The 19,258-nt window shown below is 43.0% G+C and overlaps 1 protein-coding gene across 2 annotated transcripts in view; it reads left to right on the top strand.

Moving 5' to 3' along the window:
- XPO4 (exportin 4) overlaps positions 1–19,258 on the top strand; it is a 495,809-nt gene that overhangs the window by 171,438 nt on the left and 305,113 nt on the right. For both annotated transcript variants that reach the window (XM_085621575.1, XM_085621576.1), the window contains one exon: positions 17,694–17,832. In XM_085621575.1, the coding sequence (XP_085477701.1) occupies positions 17,694–17,832 (139 nt within the window). The remainder of the gene's footprint in view (positions 1–17,693; positions 17,833–19,258) is intronic.

The raw sequence follows: 19,258 nt of genomic DNA, 5'->3' as shown, positions 1-19,258 counted from the left end.
AGGAAATGGGTTCCTCTGACTTTGAACCGATGAAGTTATGAGGGAATACGGAGGCTCAGAAGTTAAAGGAAGTTTCACCAGAGGTTAGGACAGTTGTAGAAAACTAGATCCTATTCCCAGAATGCCATATTCCTGAGAGTCTTTAAATCTGTTGAAAGACAGGGCATCCAGGCTACCACATAAGACACCAAAGCATAAGCCCTCAATGCTGAAAACCCTACTATCAGAGGAGCTACAGAGTCTTCCCATCCTATCAGCCTGGAAAAGGTCATTGGTAAGGATTTGCTGAAGGGTGTCCCTTGACTTATGAGCAAGATCGAATATGGTGAAGTAAGGAGCGGCAGGCGCCCTCAAAAGAAATGTCCAGTGGGACTGGAAAAACCCTCTTAGATAGTTGTCGACATCAAGAGGAAAAAGAGGGCCCTGATGGTTGAGTTGGAGAGCCTGATAAGGAAAAAAAACTTTTAAGGACACCAGTTCTCTATAAATCGATCCATAGCCTCTGGGGGTTAAAAAGGTGTGGAATGAGGTTGAAACACCAGTTCAAGATCAAACCCAGCAGAATATAGAACAGGATGTCTGGATGGAAGAAGAGGAATATCCTTTTACTTATCCAGACTCTTAGGAAATAGGCTTCCACTCACACAATGTGGAGACAGTGTGGGAAGATGTTGAGGCAGACTGCACAGGAGGAGGCCATCTCCTCTGAACAATATTTCTACATACCACATAGTGGTAAATTGTAGTTGACTATCGAGTGGTAATGGAGATCGAGAAATAGTACACACGTTTAGGAAGCTGGCTCCTCATAGGTTATATCAAAATGCGACATTGTGTAAAGAGTCCAGCGGTTTCATTATGAGTGGATAGGGTGTTGCTATGGCAATTCCAAAGTGCTCTGTTAGTGGGTATTGTGGTCGAACATCCTTGGGCTTAACACAGAGGAGTGCAAGACATCTGAAAATACACACAATGGTCAATAAATGAGACACACGACTACAGAAGGGGATCCACACACATTTTAAAAAATTGGAAGTATCGTTTATATATGTTTAGGCATCGAATAAATTATTCAGGTAAGGACGTTTTTAAATATGAATTCTTCTAAGTTCAAAAAGACGACACAGTGCAATTTCCTAGTTCTGCGATGTTAACCTATGGGAGGAAAATCATATGTGGTTTACCAGTTCTTGTCAGCAACTTACGGGACCATTTTCGTCGGTCAAAGTTAAGTACAGCACAAGGTCCAAAGCAGTACAAACCGGTCACCTCCAGCGGCACTAGGGCAGCCAGGTGCAGTGGTGCTAACAGTGTGGGGTACCCAATGCAAACCAATGGGAATCGTTCCTGTTAATGAAGAGTCCGCAGGAGTGGATTAAGAGGCCAGTAGGGTGAAACCGAGTGGCTTTGGTTCTTGCGATGTTGGGGGATATTGGGACACCTTTAGTCCTCTTTTCCTCGGTACGGGGTGTTCGGGGGCAGAGGGTCTTTGGGGTGTCTGGTTTCTCCATCTGGCAACACTCGCAGTTGAGAGGCCTACCAGCAGAGGCTGCAGGCGACTTCAGGGAGTTCACAAGGAGTTGCTATACAGTGAGCTCGGTACCTTGAGTGCTTGGGGACCACACTGACACCATTGGCATACTTCTACGCAGGCTCGGGTGCAGTGGTGCTTGGTGGTATCAGGTTTTGGCAGGGCCGGAGTCCTCTTGGTCCTTTTAATGTCTGAAGGGGGCAGTTCCAGTGTCCTCTGGAAGTCTTGGTTCCTGGGCAAAGGCTGGCAGGTCTACCGGGTTTAGGGGACTCAGCAGTTGCAGGACAAGTTGACTTTTGGTGCAATAGACGAAGCCAGGTAGGCCGGCAGCGTTGCCGCCATCAGCTGCTTGGTCTTCTGTTCTTGCTGTGTGACTCTTCTCGTCAGTCATCAGGATCTGCTCTTTTGGTGCCAGGGGCTCTCCTAAAACTCAAATTAGGGGTGTTGGGGTGGTGTAGGTTAGTAGCCAATAAACTACTGACCCTTGGGATCACTACTCGCCCCTATATGATCACTTCCTGTGGGAAGTGGTATTATCCCTGTCCCAGAATGCCTAAGTATGCCGTCACAAAGATGGCTACGTCTGAAAAATCATGTTCACATTAGTTTATCCCAACTTAGGGGTGGTACTAGCCTGGGGTGGCACGCATACCTGAGTAGATAATGTTTTGTGCCTCTTCAGGATTGCATGACGGAACCACGTATGCGATTATTTCGCATGCCGTAATAGCTTGGTCTTTACCACAACCGCGCCTCTACCATGCATGCCTTTACAAATAATTTTGTGGTAAAGGCATATGTGTGTAAAGATCACACCCCCGCCCTGAGCCCTAAAACCCGGCCCTACAAACTACCCCTACCCTGAGCCTTAAAGCCGCCCCCTAACCCGGAAAATGGCTTCTACCCTCCCGCCCTGAGCCCTAAACCCCAGCCCCCCACCCTGAGCCCTAAAACTAGCCAGCAGCCCTAAAAACTACTCCTGAGCCGTAAGACCTGGCCCCTGCCCCACATACCAAGCCCTATCTAAATCCTTCCCATTCCTCCCATCAATCTCCCTGCCCATCCTCTCTGAATCTAGAGTGCTGACTCGCTTTGCCACACGTGTGGTTAGGGTATATGCATGGTAACACTTGCGGGGTAATGGAATGTGTGGTTCTGCCCGCGTTGTAAACGCTGTTTCTGCGGCCCAGGTGCCAAGGGGGCTCTGGACAAAGGAGGTCGACTTCCTCTCCTGTGAGGGGAGACGGATTTGCATTTCGAATCCAGCAACTCTTTAAAGCTTGATGACCTTGGAAGGCATATCAGCAGGTCATCGTGTGGGAGTGTGACACCCTCTTCACAGACCGTTTTTTGTTCTGGGTCTCCTGAGATCAAAGGTTCTCACCCTAGGAGGTCAGAACAGTGTCTCGGGTGGCATGCTGGCAGAAACCAGTCAGTAATCACACCAGAGGCTAGTAGGTTTTCAGGGGGCACCTCTAAGGTGCCCTCTGGGTGCATGTATTGGGGAATCCAACACTGGAATCAGTGTGGGTTAATCCATACGAGATGTTTGATACCAAATCTTCAGTGAGGCCATCATGTAGCTGGGGGAACTCATTTTCGCCAGAGTCCAGCACGTTTTAAAATGGCTTCCCAGGTTACTTGTACTGGCAGTAATAAGACTGACCAGCACAGCGGCGTATCTGATCATGCGGGTATGCCCTCACATGTAATATTCAGCACCTTTCCATAGGGTTGTCAGGCCTGCTGTATTAGTGACCTACAAATATTACATGCAGTACTTGGGGACATGGCACACAGCGATGTGGGCATGTGTTTTCACTTTTGTCTGCACCATGGCACGCAGCTTGCGATAGCAGCCCTGCATGAGTCTGGTGAGGGGTCCCTTAGAATGGATCAGTTTATGCTGCAATCTTTGGGGGAGATCCTCTTTAGTACAACAGGCCCTAGGTACCATTTACAAGAGGATTATACTAAAGGTATTGGCATTTGGGGGAGCAATTGTACAGTTTTGGGAAAGAGATCTGGCACTGGGGGACCTGTTTAGCAGGAACCCAGTGCACTTCCAGTCGACATCATGTAACAGGCAAAAAGTGGGGGTGACCATGTCAAAAATAGCTACTTTCCTAAACGCCTTTTCTTCTTGAAAATCTGAGATTTGAGCCTAGTGTATAGGAAGAACCAGTTCCTTCCTTTGATTCTAAGCATAATCTAAAAAGACAATTCTTCTCAAAGCCAGCAACTTTCAAGACTGTGACTCTTTATTTAGAGAAGAAACAAAGGGCATCTTCTCAAGACCCAAAGTACATTCAGGGATATGTTGAGTTTGACTTACTGATTGTCAGCCCAACAAGGGCAAGCACCACATCAACAGCATCCATGGGGCCTCCAACGGACAAAGAGAGTAAGAGATGGTAGTCAATGGGAAGGAAGATGGAGCAGCTACCTCAGTCATGGATAACTAACTCCAGTACTCTACTTCAGTGCTTCCCAAACCTTTTAAGAACCCCTACATATTTATTGGAACAACAAACTTTCGCAACCCACCTAGCCTTAACCTACATAGTGATACGGATTTACTAGGTAGTATGTTTTAATTATGGGAAATTAAGACTAGCTATACTGATATGGCAAAATCCTTTTGACTTTGTTTTCATGATAGGCATCAAGGGTTTTTATCTTATTCTGAGTCATCCATTTTGAAATTGTATTGCTTAAAAAATCTATTGGCTTTCTTTTTTAGAAGAATTAGTGGATTTATGATAAATCACCCTTTTTAAAGTATCTTTCACCATCAGTTTGTTTATTTAATATCATATATTTTTTTAAATAAAATTTTGTTTTGTTTTTAACAACCCTGAAGAAATGACTGTCATGAAACACGTTTGTTGTTTTTGGATCTGAATATGAAGTCTGATTAAAATAAAGTTCTTCCTTACATTATCACAGACTCAATTTCGAGAAGGAACACTTTTCTCAGAGTACTGACTGGACTTTTATACATACATACACTGCTATATCGTGAACACTGTCCATGGACTTTGGAGCGCTTTACATGAGCATCAGATTGCATTACATAAGGGCAGGGTCATTTTATTTGAACACTGGACATTACATGTTTCGCCCCAATCCAATGGGGGACTTGAACCTGGTACCCCAGATCCAAAATCAGCAGTTCTGGCTGTTAGGCCCCATCCCTATTTCTTGAGTTATGTGTGAAAATCGTACAAAAGTGTGACAAATGTGTAAAGTGAGCACATTCTCTGTTGAATGTGCTTTGACTTTGCTTTCCTAACTGCTGATATTTTCTGAAATGTGTACAGTTCATTAAAAAATAAATAAATGTTGTTACAAAAAAAGTCACCCTTCAGCATTTCCGTTCTCACTCCTTATACCCCAGCTAGATTGTCACATCATTCACTTTAAAAACTCCTGACACTTTGCAGTCGGAGAAAGTAAGATAAATACCAATTCACCAATTCCTGTGTTAATGTGAAACTGCTTGATTTTATCATCCTAATTTGTGGCATCAATTGCACTTGCTCATTGTATTGGACAGCCAGAGCTGTCTGCACAGCAGTTCCTTACCTCCAGTTTAGTTGAGGTCATAGACCAGGTCTGTCGCGGCTACAGAGGGCATCAAAGACCGGATACTGTCTTTGGCCACTTCCGGCCAGCAGAGGCACTTCTGGGTGGTTGCGGGCTAGTCTCCCTCCGCAACCACCTCTGTAGTCGGATGCCTGAGCGGATGTGCCGATGGTGTGCTGAGGGCAAGCCAGTCTGCGTCCGTCCACGCCCAGCGCCACAACCCCTGTCCATTTTATCTCAGGAGGTAGGCCCACTGTTAAATAATCCACGGACAAACTACTTACCTTAAATACTGCAGACAAAAATTCGAAGTGTCCTCTATTGGACCTTCAGAGTGAGCCTAAACAATGTGGGCACTGCAGTCGAGCTTTGGTAGGATCCAAGCTAGCTCCTCTGTTAACCCGCACAGGCATTTACAACCGGAATGTTCTAAGGCATTCCTCGGTATGCTCATCAATGCACGGTCCTTAATTAAACACAAATGAGAACTGGCAGAGGTGGTGGGTACACACAAGCTTGACATGATATTTATCACCGAAGCCTAGGCTGATGATTCGTCCGATCCAGATTTGCTCCTAGCTACCCCAGCAGGCTATTCTATTATCGGAGCCGATAGAGCAGACAAGCGGGGTAGGAGTCTAGCAGTCCTCGTCGGAGACCATTTGTCAGTTTCCGGTGCTGTAGCAGGAAATATTCCGGACTATGACACCACCATTCTGGATCGCGTTAAGCAAAAACTATACTTTTACAGGCCTTTTACTATATAGGCCCGGCCGAACCAAGAAATACCCATATGAATTCCATTAGCCCTTTTATTGAGTCCAGTATCGACACAGCTGATTTCTCAGTGTTGGGGGACTACAATTATCATTTGGGAAAACGGGAGGACCGCGATACAGCTCTGCTAGTTGATAACATGGCCAGTTTTTCCCTTAGACAGATAGTCGAGCACTCCACCTATGTTGCAGGACATATTTTAGATGACATATTCACATCCAATACGTTTATGAAAGTCTCAGAAGTGCTGCCTATTCTCTGGTCAGACCATAATGTTTACAGTGAGTATTCCCTAGAACTCCTTGAAACCTCATAAAACCCCTACAGTAATTAAAGGTCAGGACTGGAGAAATATTGACCCTCTTGCACTACATCTGGTCTTAACTAGTTCGAAGCCCGATTCAATCTCTGATGCAAACACAGAAGCTCACAGGCTTTCTTCTTGGATTAATGGTGTGGTTGATCCCCTGCGTCCTGAAAGGATTTTTTTTACTAGGCGGAAAAATCCCTCAGAACCCCGGTTCACCGATAAACTAAGAGCACCCAAACCTTCAGAAGGAAGGAGAGGCAGTGGAGAGTAAGTTCCGCTTCATCAGAGAAAACAAGAAATTAATAATGGAGCAGAAAAGCAAGTACTTCTCAGCAAGAATTATGCAGGCAAAGAATTGTAGCAAAGAGCTTTTCATGACAGTAAAAAACCTAGCCAAACTACCAGTGCCCCCCCAGCAGTGAAGGCAGTGTTGAAGTTTTTTGATTACTTAGCACAGTTTTTTTTTAAGTGGAGACAGTATACAAGTCCCTTGGGGTCAGTGACCTAAGTCCAAACGGAAATCGCTTAAGAGTCACTTCGCTCTCACCATCCAATCTGTTTGCTTCCTTTTCTCCACCCTGCATAGAACAGATTACTCAGATGATAAGGACATCCAAATCTGGGGCTCCATCTGATCCTTGCCCACCTAAAATACTGCACCTTGTCCCCGAAATTATTGGTGAACAGGGGACTGCATTTAGAGTAATCATCAGCTCAGGTATTTTTCCTGATGTTTGGAAAATAGCCTTGATTCTCCCTCGCTTGATAAAACCTAATTTAGACCCAGTGATGCCCAGTAGCTATAGACCAATTTCTGGAATACCCCTTCCGGTTAAGGTGCTAGAAAAAGTGCTAAACACACAACTTATGTCTTTCATCTCCTTGAATGAACTTTTAGATCCGCTTCAATACCGATTCCGGGATGGGCATAGCACCGAGACTGCATTGATCTTGGCTGTCAAAGAGCTAAGACTAATCCTGGACGCCGGAGGTAAGGCCGCCCTGATTCTGTTTGATCTATCTGCAGCCTTTGATACAGTGAATCACGAAATATTGAGCTAGGGATGAGAGGCACTGCCCTTAAACTGGTTTTATCGTTTCTCGATAATTGGGTTCAATCAGGAGAGATGGGAGCTTTCTTGTCCGACCAATTTAGACTGCCGTGTGGGGTACCACAGGACTCGTCCGTAAGCCCAACTTTGTTTAACCTTTGTTTCCTCGCTGGCTCAAATAATTAGGGATTTCAACTTTTCAGTTATCCTATGCTGACAATATTCATTTAGTAGTATCAGTCTCTAGTAATATGGAAGAAACTTCAGACCAATTTAATAGCTGCATGACCCAGGTAAATCAGTGGTTGAGCTCTAACAGTTTGAAACTTAACTGAGGAAAAACAGAGGTTCTCCTGCTGGGTTCACATACCTCCTTTTGGTCTCCCAGATGCTGGCCATCGAGTCTGGGAGACCTTCCAATCCCAGTGAAGAAGGTAAAAATTATAGGGCTCGTCAGCGATGGTAATCTGACTTTTGAAAACCAGATCAGTACTCTTACCTCTACAATTGTTTTCATGTTGAATACTATCAGAAAAATACGTCCTTTCATACCTCCGGATACACTAAAAACAGTTTTACCAGATTAGCTCTGTCCAGACTGGACTATGGAAATGCCATGTTTGTGAGCATTCAAACACATCACTTACAAAAGTTACAGCAACTCCAAAAGGCTGCTGCTGGATATCCCTAGATCTCAGTCTCCCACGGTCTGAAGACATTACACTTGGCTCCCTGTTGGTAAAAGGATCAAATTTAAATCCTAGTGCTTAGCATACAAAGCACTGAATGATGCTGGCCCTCAATATCTGAAAAGACATCTGGTGTGGTACGTGCCCTCTAGAAGCCTTGGGTCTTCACACAGTAAACTTCTACAGACCCCCAGATTTAAGAAGGCTCGTTGGAGTGGAAGACGTTTCATCTACGGGACTGTCAAGATATGGAACTCGCTTACGGCAGATATAAAGAACAGTCCAACGATCTTGTCCTTCAGAAAATCGCTAAAAACATGGCTCCTTGACAACTAAATTCTCTCATGTTAGCTCTTCGCCAACATGCTGATTTCCACTGGCATTAACGCCTCGACGCCCTTGGGCATTCGTGCGCATTACAAATTTCTTAATCATAAGAACAAACTACAATTAGTCAGAAGTCATAGCCTAACATTTGACCTCTGTCTTTGAAGCAAAGTAGCTGTGACAAGACAAATAAAAATAGAAAAGCATCCTCATTTATTGCTCTTTTGCTACCTACCAGAAATCGGCTTGGACCCACATTGCGATCCACAGTTTGGGAAACACTGCTCTTCTTTTACGCACATGAGCACTAGCAGGACACAGAGGACATTATGTCAACCTTCCATAGAAGTACCGAAATAGTGCCAAAAATATTGTGGAAGAAGGCGAGAACATTGATACCTTCTGCCTTAAGTTGGCCGAGGACTCTGTAGATACAACAAGCAGACCGCTTACTACTAGCACAGTCCTGACGAGGTGTGCGTGGCTATGCATCACTGGATTCAAAAAACACCTGTAGAGAAAAATAAAGGACTAATCTGATCCAGTGTGTGTTAAAACTAAGGCACTGCTTTTGTATAGACTTGATTCAGAAACCTCCAATGTAACCACCAAAGCACCAGGGATACGAGACATAACAATCATCAGTGCAAGAGCTGCCGCAGAAGGATGCCATAGAAATTGTTCCTCACAAGAAAAGAAACACAGGTGTGTACTCAGTTTTTTTTTCTAGCCCCAAAGTACAACCTGACTTTGCAAACCATTCTAGATCTCAGGTTTTTTAACAGGTCTATAAAGTCCTGATACCTTCAAATGATAACCTAGCAACAGGTTATACTACTGCTGTAAAGGGTAGTCTACCTGACAGCAGTAGATCTCAGAGGGCCTATTTTCACATCTCCATACAGTTTCTCAGGTTTGTGATCGGGAATACGATCACTTCAAGGTCCTGTAGTTAGTTTGGTAAAAAATCTAAACCCTTGGACTTCACCAAGACACTAGTAGTAGTAGTAGCAGCTCCGGTCAGGAGAGCCACGAACCATGTCTGCCCTTTCCTAGATGGCTGGTTGATCAGTGCGACCACATTTAACCAGTCAGCGCTACATGGAAAGAGCTATATCCCTGTTGCTCATACTGGGGTTCATGTAAATTGGGAAAAATCATCTCCAACTCCAGACATGGAGAAAATATTTCTGGGGGCATACCTGAAGACAACTGTGCCAGTGGTCTACCCAACTTCATGGGGGGTACAAGCAATAGTAAGTCACACTTGTCTTTACCAGATGTCTCAATCACTGGCCGTGAAAAGTTAAATTAAACCATTTTGATGATGGAATTCTTCGTTCACCTCATTCCAAACACACAGCTATACGAGACCAGTTCAGGAGTGGTTAAACAATAATTGATCACAATGGGTAACTGTGAGGCTCTAGTCATATAAAAGTACCATATGGGAAATTGGGTGGTGCAAAGCAAACATGATAAAAAGGCATATCATTCTTGGCACCCCTCTTGCAGATCATCATAACAGCTACCCCACATATAGGAGGACTACCTTAAACTAAAAACTATTTTCCAACTACTGAAAGCATTCCATATCCATGCGCATAGCAAGACACTACAGATACTAACGTACAACACAACAGCAATGTTCTACGTCCTCAAGCAGAGGAACAGTATCTTACCCACTCTCTGAACTAAGGCAAACCATCTGGAGATGGGCCGTTGCAGGGAACAGCACACAGATAGTAAACCATGTCCTATAAGTAGAAAACCCATTCAGATGAGTTGGGCCGACAGACAAACCGCACCCATGAGTGGAATCTAAAACGATTTGTGTCAGACTCAACCTTCTATCACTGGGAAATTTCCCAAGTAGATATTTTTCGCAACACCAGAAAATGCAAAATGCCATTCCTTCCCATACAGGCACAACCATCCTCAATCTTTAGGGAACGCCTGATCGATAAGCTTGTGCTGGATGTTTACATATCCCCTGCTTCCACTGAGTCCAACAGTTCTGAAGAAATTCAGAGCTTCAATCATGACATTGATCCTAATAGTTCCCAAGTGCACTCAGCAGACCTGGTGCTCCCACTTATTGCAACTGTTGAGGCAACAGTATGTCAAGGTTTCCCTGAACAAGGACACCTTAACAATGCAGCTGTGGAAAGTGTTTCACCCGAACACCGGGAACTTCAGCTGATGGCATGTTCCTGAGAGAGCCATGTTTCAATGCTTACATTTGCCTAATGAAACACTACGCATCATCAAAGAAGCACATGGACCTTCCACTAAAAGTCGCTATAGCCCTCAGATAAAAAAGTTTCTAGTACAGTGCCAAACTAAAAGGCTCTAGGAGAGCATTAGTTGGGACACAGTCATAGTTGGGTACCTCACCCATTTGACTAACCGCAGGCTGCCTTAAGCATTTTTAAGGATACACTTATCAGCTTTTGCTGCATATTTTAGAGGACTGCATGCTAAGCAAATATTCTCCATACGACTAATCAAAGGGTTCATGAAAGGAGCTTAAAGGCTCTTTTGTGTGCGAGCAGTGCCGCCTCCACAGTGGAACGGCACTCCGGGATTAGCAGGACTAATGAAGAAACCATTTTGGCTTTGCACAAGGCCACGCTTCAACACCTCCATTAAAGGCAGTCTTCATTGTGGCCATCACTACATTATGAAGAACAAATGAGATACAGACACTTTCAGTGCAAGAACCATACAGACTCCTACATAAGGATAAGGTGGTCATGATGGTCATCAGAACACCTCCTAAATTCTCACTGAAGGTGGGATACCCTTTTCACATTAATCAATGCATAACCATACTAGCCGTTCTTCAGCTGTCACTCAGTGCAGCTGAAAAACCCTTAAACGCCTTCGATCTCAATAGGGTGATTATGTACTACATGGAGGTTACTCATTACCTCAGTAAAAGCAAACAGTGGGACGGGACACTGGGTGCATGCCTTAGAAACAGCGGTCACATAAAATACTATCGCCAGATGGATAGTACTGACCATTAAACTGTTCTATTCACTGGGCAACAAGACAATAGTGACTTGACCAAGAGTGCATTAAATCAGGAAAAATGGATACAGTTGCCTTTATGGCCAACATTTCCATGCAAGACCTCTACAGGGCAGTCACATAGTCCTCGGAACATACTTTGACAAAACATTACTGTGTTGACCTTCCGTCACAGAAACAGATTGCAGTCTGCTAATCAATAAGGTAATACCACTACATAGTTTGTGCAAAACAAATGAATCTATGAGTTTTTGCTGCAGAAGGAACAAGTTACTCACCTAGAATTGTTTTTCTACCATTGAAGTTCTTCTAGATTCACATGTGAGCCTCCTGCCTCCCCACTAAAGGAGATTCATGGAAGGAAGGAAAATAAGAATCTGAGATAGTGGGTATGCACACTGGGATTGTGGGCTTACGGTCGATGTCATACTATGGATGTACCAATGTGGAGACCCACCCACAATCAAAATGTTTTATAGTAAAATGCTGTTGGAGAATGAGGGCACCAGCCGAAGCCTCTTTGGCCCACCAGATCAAGCTTGAAATAGAAAAACAAGTGGAAAGAACTCAGTCTACAATTCATTACACCAGTCAGTGGCAGCCCTAAAGGTAGAAGATGCCTGGCACACAATATCAGAATACCCAGAGTTCAAACGGGTAATGAACAAAGCTACCAGACTGCAATCATTTTCATCAGATAATGCAGCTTTGGCAAACAAAAAGCAAGTGTGGATGGTCATGCCAACATACAAAGTTTTAAAACCCCATCCATATCTATCAGAGAATTTTTCAGAATCAAAAAAGCATAATTTGATGCTACTCAGACTGGGAGTTTTCCCATCCAAAGACTTAGCACCAGAATGGAAACAGACTTGGACAACCACGGAGTGTCGTCACTGCAAACACAGTAGTGAATCACTACTTCACTTAGTATGTGTCTTTCCGGCGTGCCTACCACTCCGGAATAATTAGCTATTGGCAACATTAAAACCACTGCAAATAAAACATGCCGATCTGCCCTAATAAAGTTATCAGGAGGCGCTACAGTCCAACTAGCATGCAAGGCAGTAAAGTTCCTGGCCCTAGTAGCCAATGAGTTGGAAAAGGGTCACAAGTGATCCTAGTTTGCTTGCGGGATCTCTCGCTTCCTTCCTCTCCAGTTTCATTCCGAAGTGAATAGCACTTTTTTGCCTAAGGCTTTGCATATAAGGCCCTGGAACATTCACAGCACATTGAGAGGTCAATTCCCTGTCAATCAAACAGCCTAGTGTGAGCATCATAAGCCCTCGCCTGCGACATTTAGCCTGCGGCTGCACAGATTAAAAGGCTTTATACGCACATGCACTTTGCCTTGCCCGATTGCATAACTGCTGCTTATTTGTGTCTTGCACCAGCACTTTGAGTTATCACCTCACTTATGTCATAAAAACGACTGTCCCAGCCATCGTTTTGACCTGAGTGTTTTCTACCTTAGTCCTCTAGATTTGTTCGACTTCTCAGGTGTTAGTCTGATAAATTGTAGAAACTAGAGGTGGCCACCCCAGGATTTTATCAATTGGTTTTATAATGTAAATTGGTAAGTCTTTTGGACTTTTTGGTTCAATAGCTCAAATTAAGAATGCAATTAATTTTTAAACTGTTTTTTATAACTATGTTGACCTTTCCATGATTTTAAATTGTATGATTTTAGTTAATTAAACAATAAACCAACTTCATTCATTCATTAAGTTTTATTTCTTTTTAAAAACAAAACCAACCACTAGAAGGAATTATGCAAAGCATGCACATCTAGAAGAGCTTTAAGCTACAGAGCCTTCATTACAGGTAAGTAACTGGTTTCTTCTGGAACAGTGGTGTATTTCTCCTTGATATAACCATAATCTGGGCCCTGTGAAGTGGCAGCCAGGTACCTTGTGCTGTAGCTGGGTGGAGAAAAAACATTTGTGTATGTTATTCCTTACTTATCCCGTAGACAATTTTGAGATGAAGAATTGTTGTACATGATAAAAAAAAAACAATGTGTCGTGTGTGTAGGATGTTAGAAATTCTACATTCTTGCATTTTCTTCTAGTATGGATATCTTTGTTTTTATTAAAAATACTTGCAGGCAGAATGTCAGGTGTTTAGGTGGCTGCTTACAGGCATTGTTCCCCAAAGTGTTTCATGTTCACCTTCCTACTGTTCTTTTCAGGGTACGTTTTCCACATATCCATTCAGGAATTGCTTCTTGGGAAAGTCCGTCACACTTTGCATCAGCCCACAGGGCAACAATGTAGAGTTTGGCTTGTCAGACAATGTGAGTCGCATTTTGCCTGCTTGTCGTCTTCCACATCTACAAGAGACAGGATCTGACAGGCAAATGTCTATGCATCTGTCTGTCATCCTCTGTCCTGATGATCCCAACCACCCTCCTGGTAACTGCTTCACTAGGTTCACCGCACAGTCTTCCACCCAACAAAGTTTCTACCTCCGTAGTTTAAGATAAAACTGCTATTGCTCTTGTGGTAAATGTTCAGTTTAGATTGTTCCTAGGGAAAATGTTTGCTCTTAATTGTTGCAATTTCAGAAAGTAGATCACTGGCACTACTGCTACTACCAGAGCCACCATAACCTCTACTGCCACGGACAAGTATCGGCGTCTCTATTAACAACATGACCACTGGTAACACTATCGACACCACTATTGCAGCCATCACCACTGCTAGCTTCACCACCACTACCAGCGCCATCATTGAAACTACCATCACAGCTACTGCCACCACAGGTATCGCCAGTCACCACTAACATCACTATCACCATCACTGTTTCTACAGTTCTCACCTTCACTGCTCATACAGCCTCACCACCATTGACAGTACTGTCACACTTACTGTCCGCCACTAATACCAACACCGCCATCATCAATGTCACCAGCACTATCATAATGAGCCCCAAAACCACTACTACCTTTACAGACATTACCACTTCCGCCACCACAAAACTACCACTGATGCCACCACCGTGGATACCCAAACAGCACCACCATACCAACATGTCCACAAATCACCGTCACTACTACCAACATTAGGACTATCAATCCCTACTCCTATTAATGCCAATATCACCACCACCTCTACCACTTTCACCGCCACTGCGACCAGTCTCCACTTGTGAACACCACCTTGTTTACTACCAGCACCACCACTTCCTCTAACATCGCGGTTGTCGGTGTGTGTTGGTGTTAGGGCGTTGTGTGTTGACAGTATTGTGTGTGTGTGAGAGAGAGAGCGAGAGAGAGAAAGAGATGTTGATGTGTGTGATAGACTGTGTGTGCGCGATCCAAAAGAATAACAATTGGCAAAGGCAATTAGTCGGGGTTTAATGTGCTAACTCCACGGAGCCTCGTTTGTGCAGGTGTGCGTCTGCATGCATGTACTAGCTCATTAAAGTCTTAACTAAAATCTTTGGCACTCGCACACAGCCAATTACAAAGAAGCACCGACAAATACAACCGATAGGCATCCACTTAGACTACGTACACTGACCGTGAAACAGGAGAGCACAGAAGGGTACGCACACTTGCACACATTTCTCAAGCGCAATATGAAGTTACAGACCTTAAGTAGAAAGCACTGCCTGTGTTGGTGTCACAGAGACTTTAGCTTGTAGTCTGAGCGCATTATTTTTGTTTTTGATTTCAGGTAGAAATAATATTTGAACGTAGGTGTTTTTACCAAAAGACAGAAGATTTCGCCTGGCACTCTAATCGTAAATAGAAAAGTTCAGAAAATGACCACAAGAGGGAAACCTATGCTTAGTTAAACCCCGCTCTAAGGAGCCAGTGGACTTTTGGCACCGTTTTGCAGGGTTCGACAACGTACATGTAAAACTCAATGCCTTTACAAAATAGCGACACCATGCTCTCAGAAGCACTGCAATAATAGAGGCGATCGCACAACAAATTAACATCGTGCATACTACTCCGACATCTTTTTGAACTGTTAATGCACACTGCGCTGATTACATACAGAGCTTACTTGTTTAAAAAAATATATCTTGCTGCCTACCACTATGCAGATGTTTCTTGTCTGTTGTGGTGTCGTTCTTAACATTTTGACTTCTGAGGACGCCCATTTAATAGTTACTCGAACCCGGGGACTCCTACTGAATCGTTATGGGAATTAGGGGAATCCGGCCTAATCATTTTCAGTTATTTGCACCGCAAAATAATGTACAGAAAGTACAGAAACGAGCATTCATCAGATACACAAATGCTGAAATATTTTATTTAATGCACAAATTAAATAATTTTAATGAGAAGGTTGGAGCTTTTCTAAATTAAAATGAGGCCTTTCATTGTCCAGACTATATTCATCTAAAATGCACTGTTCTCACGAATCAATCTGAGTTTGTTTAGCTTCCAATTTCAAATTCCTTCACATTTACAGAATGTTTGAAAAAAATGTATTTTACATTTTGCTTACAAATATGTACACTTTATTAATATGTTAATATTTAATTTTCTAAGCAGTCTCGGACCCCCTGAGTAGGCTTCCTGGACCTCTAGGAGTCACCAGACCACCTGCTGAGAATCTCTAGTGTAGTATATTGAGCACAGCTAAGGTAAAGTTACACTGTACAGCCAGTGGGGCTTTCAGCACAGGAGTGCACCAAATTATGCCACTCCAGTATGGAGAGCCGTCGCTGATGCTGGTTTGCCCCTGTGTCTTTTGGTGTGCATGAAAATTGGCACAAGCTCTCTGAGAGGAGATGGGCGAATTGCACCATTGGCAATCTAGGTAGTGGGGTGCGTGAAGGGAGACCTCACCCTCACTGTAATTGTGGGCGCAGGCTGAGATGTAAAACGTCCTGGCTTATTTCATTGGTAGACTTGTAGATCTAGCAAATGGCATTAGGTGTAAGACGATGATTGATTTTCTGGGTTGTGCAAAGATGTGATTGACACAAACTGTCAGTGGCTGAGAGGCTAGTTGAAGCCAGTCAGTGAATTAAAAGGGCAGCCCAGTCTATGTATATTGTTAACAGTGCACTGCCAAAACCCAGAAATAAAAAGGCCAGACCGCTCTGCTTAGCCAATGCTTTTTTTTTGGGTAGTGTTAACCTAGAAATTGCAGTATTTACTAAGCGATACCCACTTTAGTGCTTGGTTGAAAATGTCACTACAAAATCTGGTGTTGTGGACTGGAAGGAAGATTTTTGTGGTTTGATTTGGTAGATAGTTTTAGGGTTTTTTTGTGGCTTGTTTTTCTCTCAGTAAGGAGAGAGTTGATTTGCATATATTGTTTCATCAAAATTTAGCGGTTAAAAGATCAACCTCCATGATGACCCGTTCGCCAAAGCAGATCTCATTGAGGGTTCCTGCATCAATGTCCTCTTCGGTTTCCTATATGGTTCCTGCAGGAAGAGGATTCAATTTGAACTGGTATCCGCTTCTGGCAGTTGAAAATTCAATTTCTACCAAAATGTGGCTATGATAAAAATGTTTCTAAGAGTGTGGTGCTTTCTTACCATCCACCTTCCATTGCCAGCTTCACCCTGGAACTTCCAGGGATGCCTGTCATCCCTTTTAGGTCTGGCAAAGCCCGCATCAGGTGTTCAAAACATAAAGAACGTGAGCTTTGGGTCAACCCCCTTCACAAACCATTGACTTTCTTGGATGAGCCCTCTTCAGCCATTGCTTAGAGATATTGTCAATAACAGCTTGATCAGCCAGTAGTATCATTGTAGTCTCGCCATCATTCTGTTGGCTGTTTGAGCATATCCTTGTGCCTCCTAGGAAGTGTTTCTATTGAAAAACCCAAGGGACTATTTTACATCTGAAAAGTAAACTGTCATCACACTTTTTGTCACATTCAATTCTTTATATTGTAAACACAAAACAATCCTTTTAAGTTTATTTTTTTTTTTACATATTTTTCTTTTTTTTTAAGTGCATAACGCTTGAATTACCAAAGTTCCTCTTGCAATTAGTATTAGTGGATTAACCCTTCTAGCATTCATAGCAAACTTAAACAGCAGCAGAGGTACTGATAAGATTCATCATGTGTGGCAACTCCCCTGTAGCTGCCCCAGAGCCACTGCAGAAATAAAAATTCAGCACACCCTGTAGTAAAGTGAGTCGATCGCATTTTCAGGTAAAAGGCAGATCGAGACACATTGGCTTTTCTAGCGATTGTCACACAATCGGTCAGCTACTCAAAGACGTTACGTTTTAAAATCTGTTATTAAAAACTGTGAATCATATGTTGAACTAGTGTTACTGTTAGTAACGTTCTTATTTCTAAAGCAGGTGTGAAGGTGGTATATTGATGTATGTATATTGCCTTGTTAATTTTGGTAACCTGCATCTGTTGCTTCATTTGCTATTTTCAATACATCTACAGCCTCCAGAAGTATGTCCGGGAGCAGATATTGTTAGCTGTAGCCGTTATCGTGAAACGTGGATCTTTGGATAAATCCATCGACTGCAAGAGTATTTTCAACGAAGTTAGCCATTTAATAAACAGTTGCAACCCCACAGTGGTAAGTTGTTTTTTTTTTTTTTTTTTTTGGTACAAGAGTTGGTTTTTGAAATATTTTTCCTATTACATAGAAAGTCATTTTCATTTTGATATAATGCAAAATGCCATTTCGATAAAAATGTGTTGTGTAAATGTGTACATGATGCACAGCATGCTTTGTTTGTGTAAATCTCAATTATGCCAAGCTTTGTGATGAGGTTCCATCTACTTGTTATAATTATCATGTTATCAGGTGTGGCTAGCTTTAATTCCACTTTTGTCATGCTTATAAGGTGTGTCCAACATTTACCGGAGATCATTTTCAAAATGCTTGATGAACATAGCTGGACTGTGAGTGCTATATCAAGGAAGTGAGTAGATGGCAAAAGTTTAAAGCCAAAATCAACTGTGGACTATATGTATAAATCATTTGATAACTTTATTTCGGTCGGAGACCATAAAAGCACAGAATAAATTACAAGAAAAGTTGCACATTTCATTAAAACAATAAATAGAGTCAAGTTAATACAATGATTAAAAATGAATTAAACTGGAGTTATCAAGAAGACTAATTTAATAAAAAGACAAAACATTTTAAAAAAAGCTTTTCCTTCTACGCCAAAAACCATGTAAAAAGCGAGACATAGTAAAGACAATTGGGGGGTGGAGGCATATATTAAGACCCTGCATGCGAGCATGCAGTACCTAAACCCTAGGTTCTTGCATAGGGGAATAAGCCCCTTTTTCCTTATTGAGTGATATGCGGGGCAGAAAAACAGGACATGGCATATATCTTCAAGGTTATAATTGCAAGCCGGACAGGCTGCATTTTCTGATCTTGCTCATTTGTGAGTGAATGCTCTGAGCGGTAAAGTACCATGCCTTAACTGCAAATAAAGCTTCCTAGCAAGAGATGGATAAATTACATCGAGGAAGACCTCTGCTCTTGTTTCTGATTTTATTAGGAGAAACTCATTAGTGAGTTTCCCCAAGGAGCTTGAACCATGTAGAGTAGCTAATCTCAGCTGCCTTATATGGCCTCTTAAATCAGGTTTGGAAGTCCTTTTACAGGCTACCTCCGGGAATTCCCAGAGATCGGTCCTACCAATCTTTGTGCTAAGATCCTTAATATGGGATAACCATGGGATGTTCTTGCTTTTAATTAGTGTCCAAACCTCCAAGAAGTCCTCTCTATAAGGTGCCAGTTCATGCACCGTCCAGAGCCTTTTCCAATAAAGTAAGGGCCGAAGGATTGCCAAGTCTTCGATAGGTTCTATCCCCAGGTCGAGACGTAGGGGGATGAGCGGTGTGCTTACAGGCAAGCTCACAAGACTTCTCATGAAGCCCTGCTCAACCAGGGTTAATTTGGCGATGTTTTTGTGACCCCATAGTTCGGCCCCATACAATGAAGCTGTTCTGGCTTGCAGCCGGTATATTTCAACTGCCGG

Source organism: Triturus cristatus, chromosome 8 (assembly GCF_964204655.1).
Source record: "Triturus cristatus chromosome 8, aTriCri1.1, whole genome shotgun sequence".
Lineage (NCBI taxonomy): Eukaryota > Metazoa > Chordata > Amphibia > Caudata > Salamandridae > Triturus > Triturus cristatus.
This window is presented reverse-complemented; position numbering and strand designations above follow the sequence as displayed.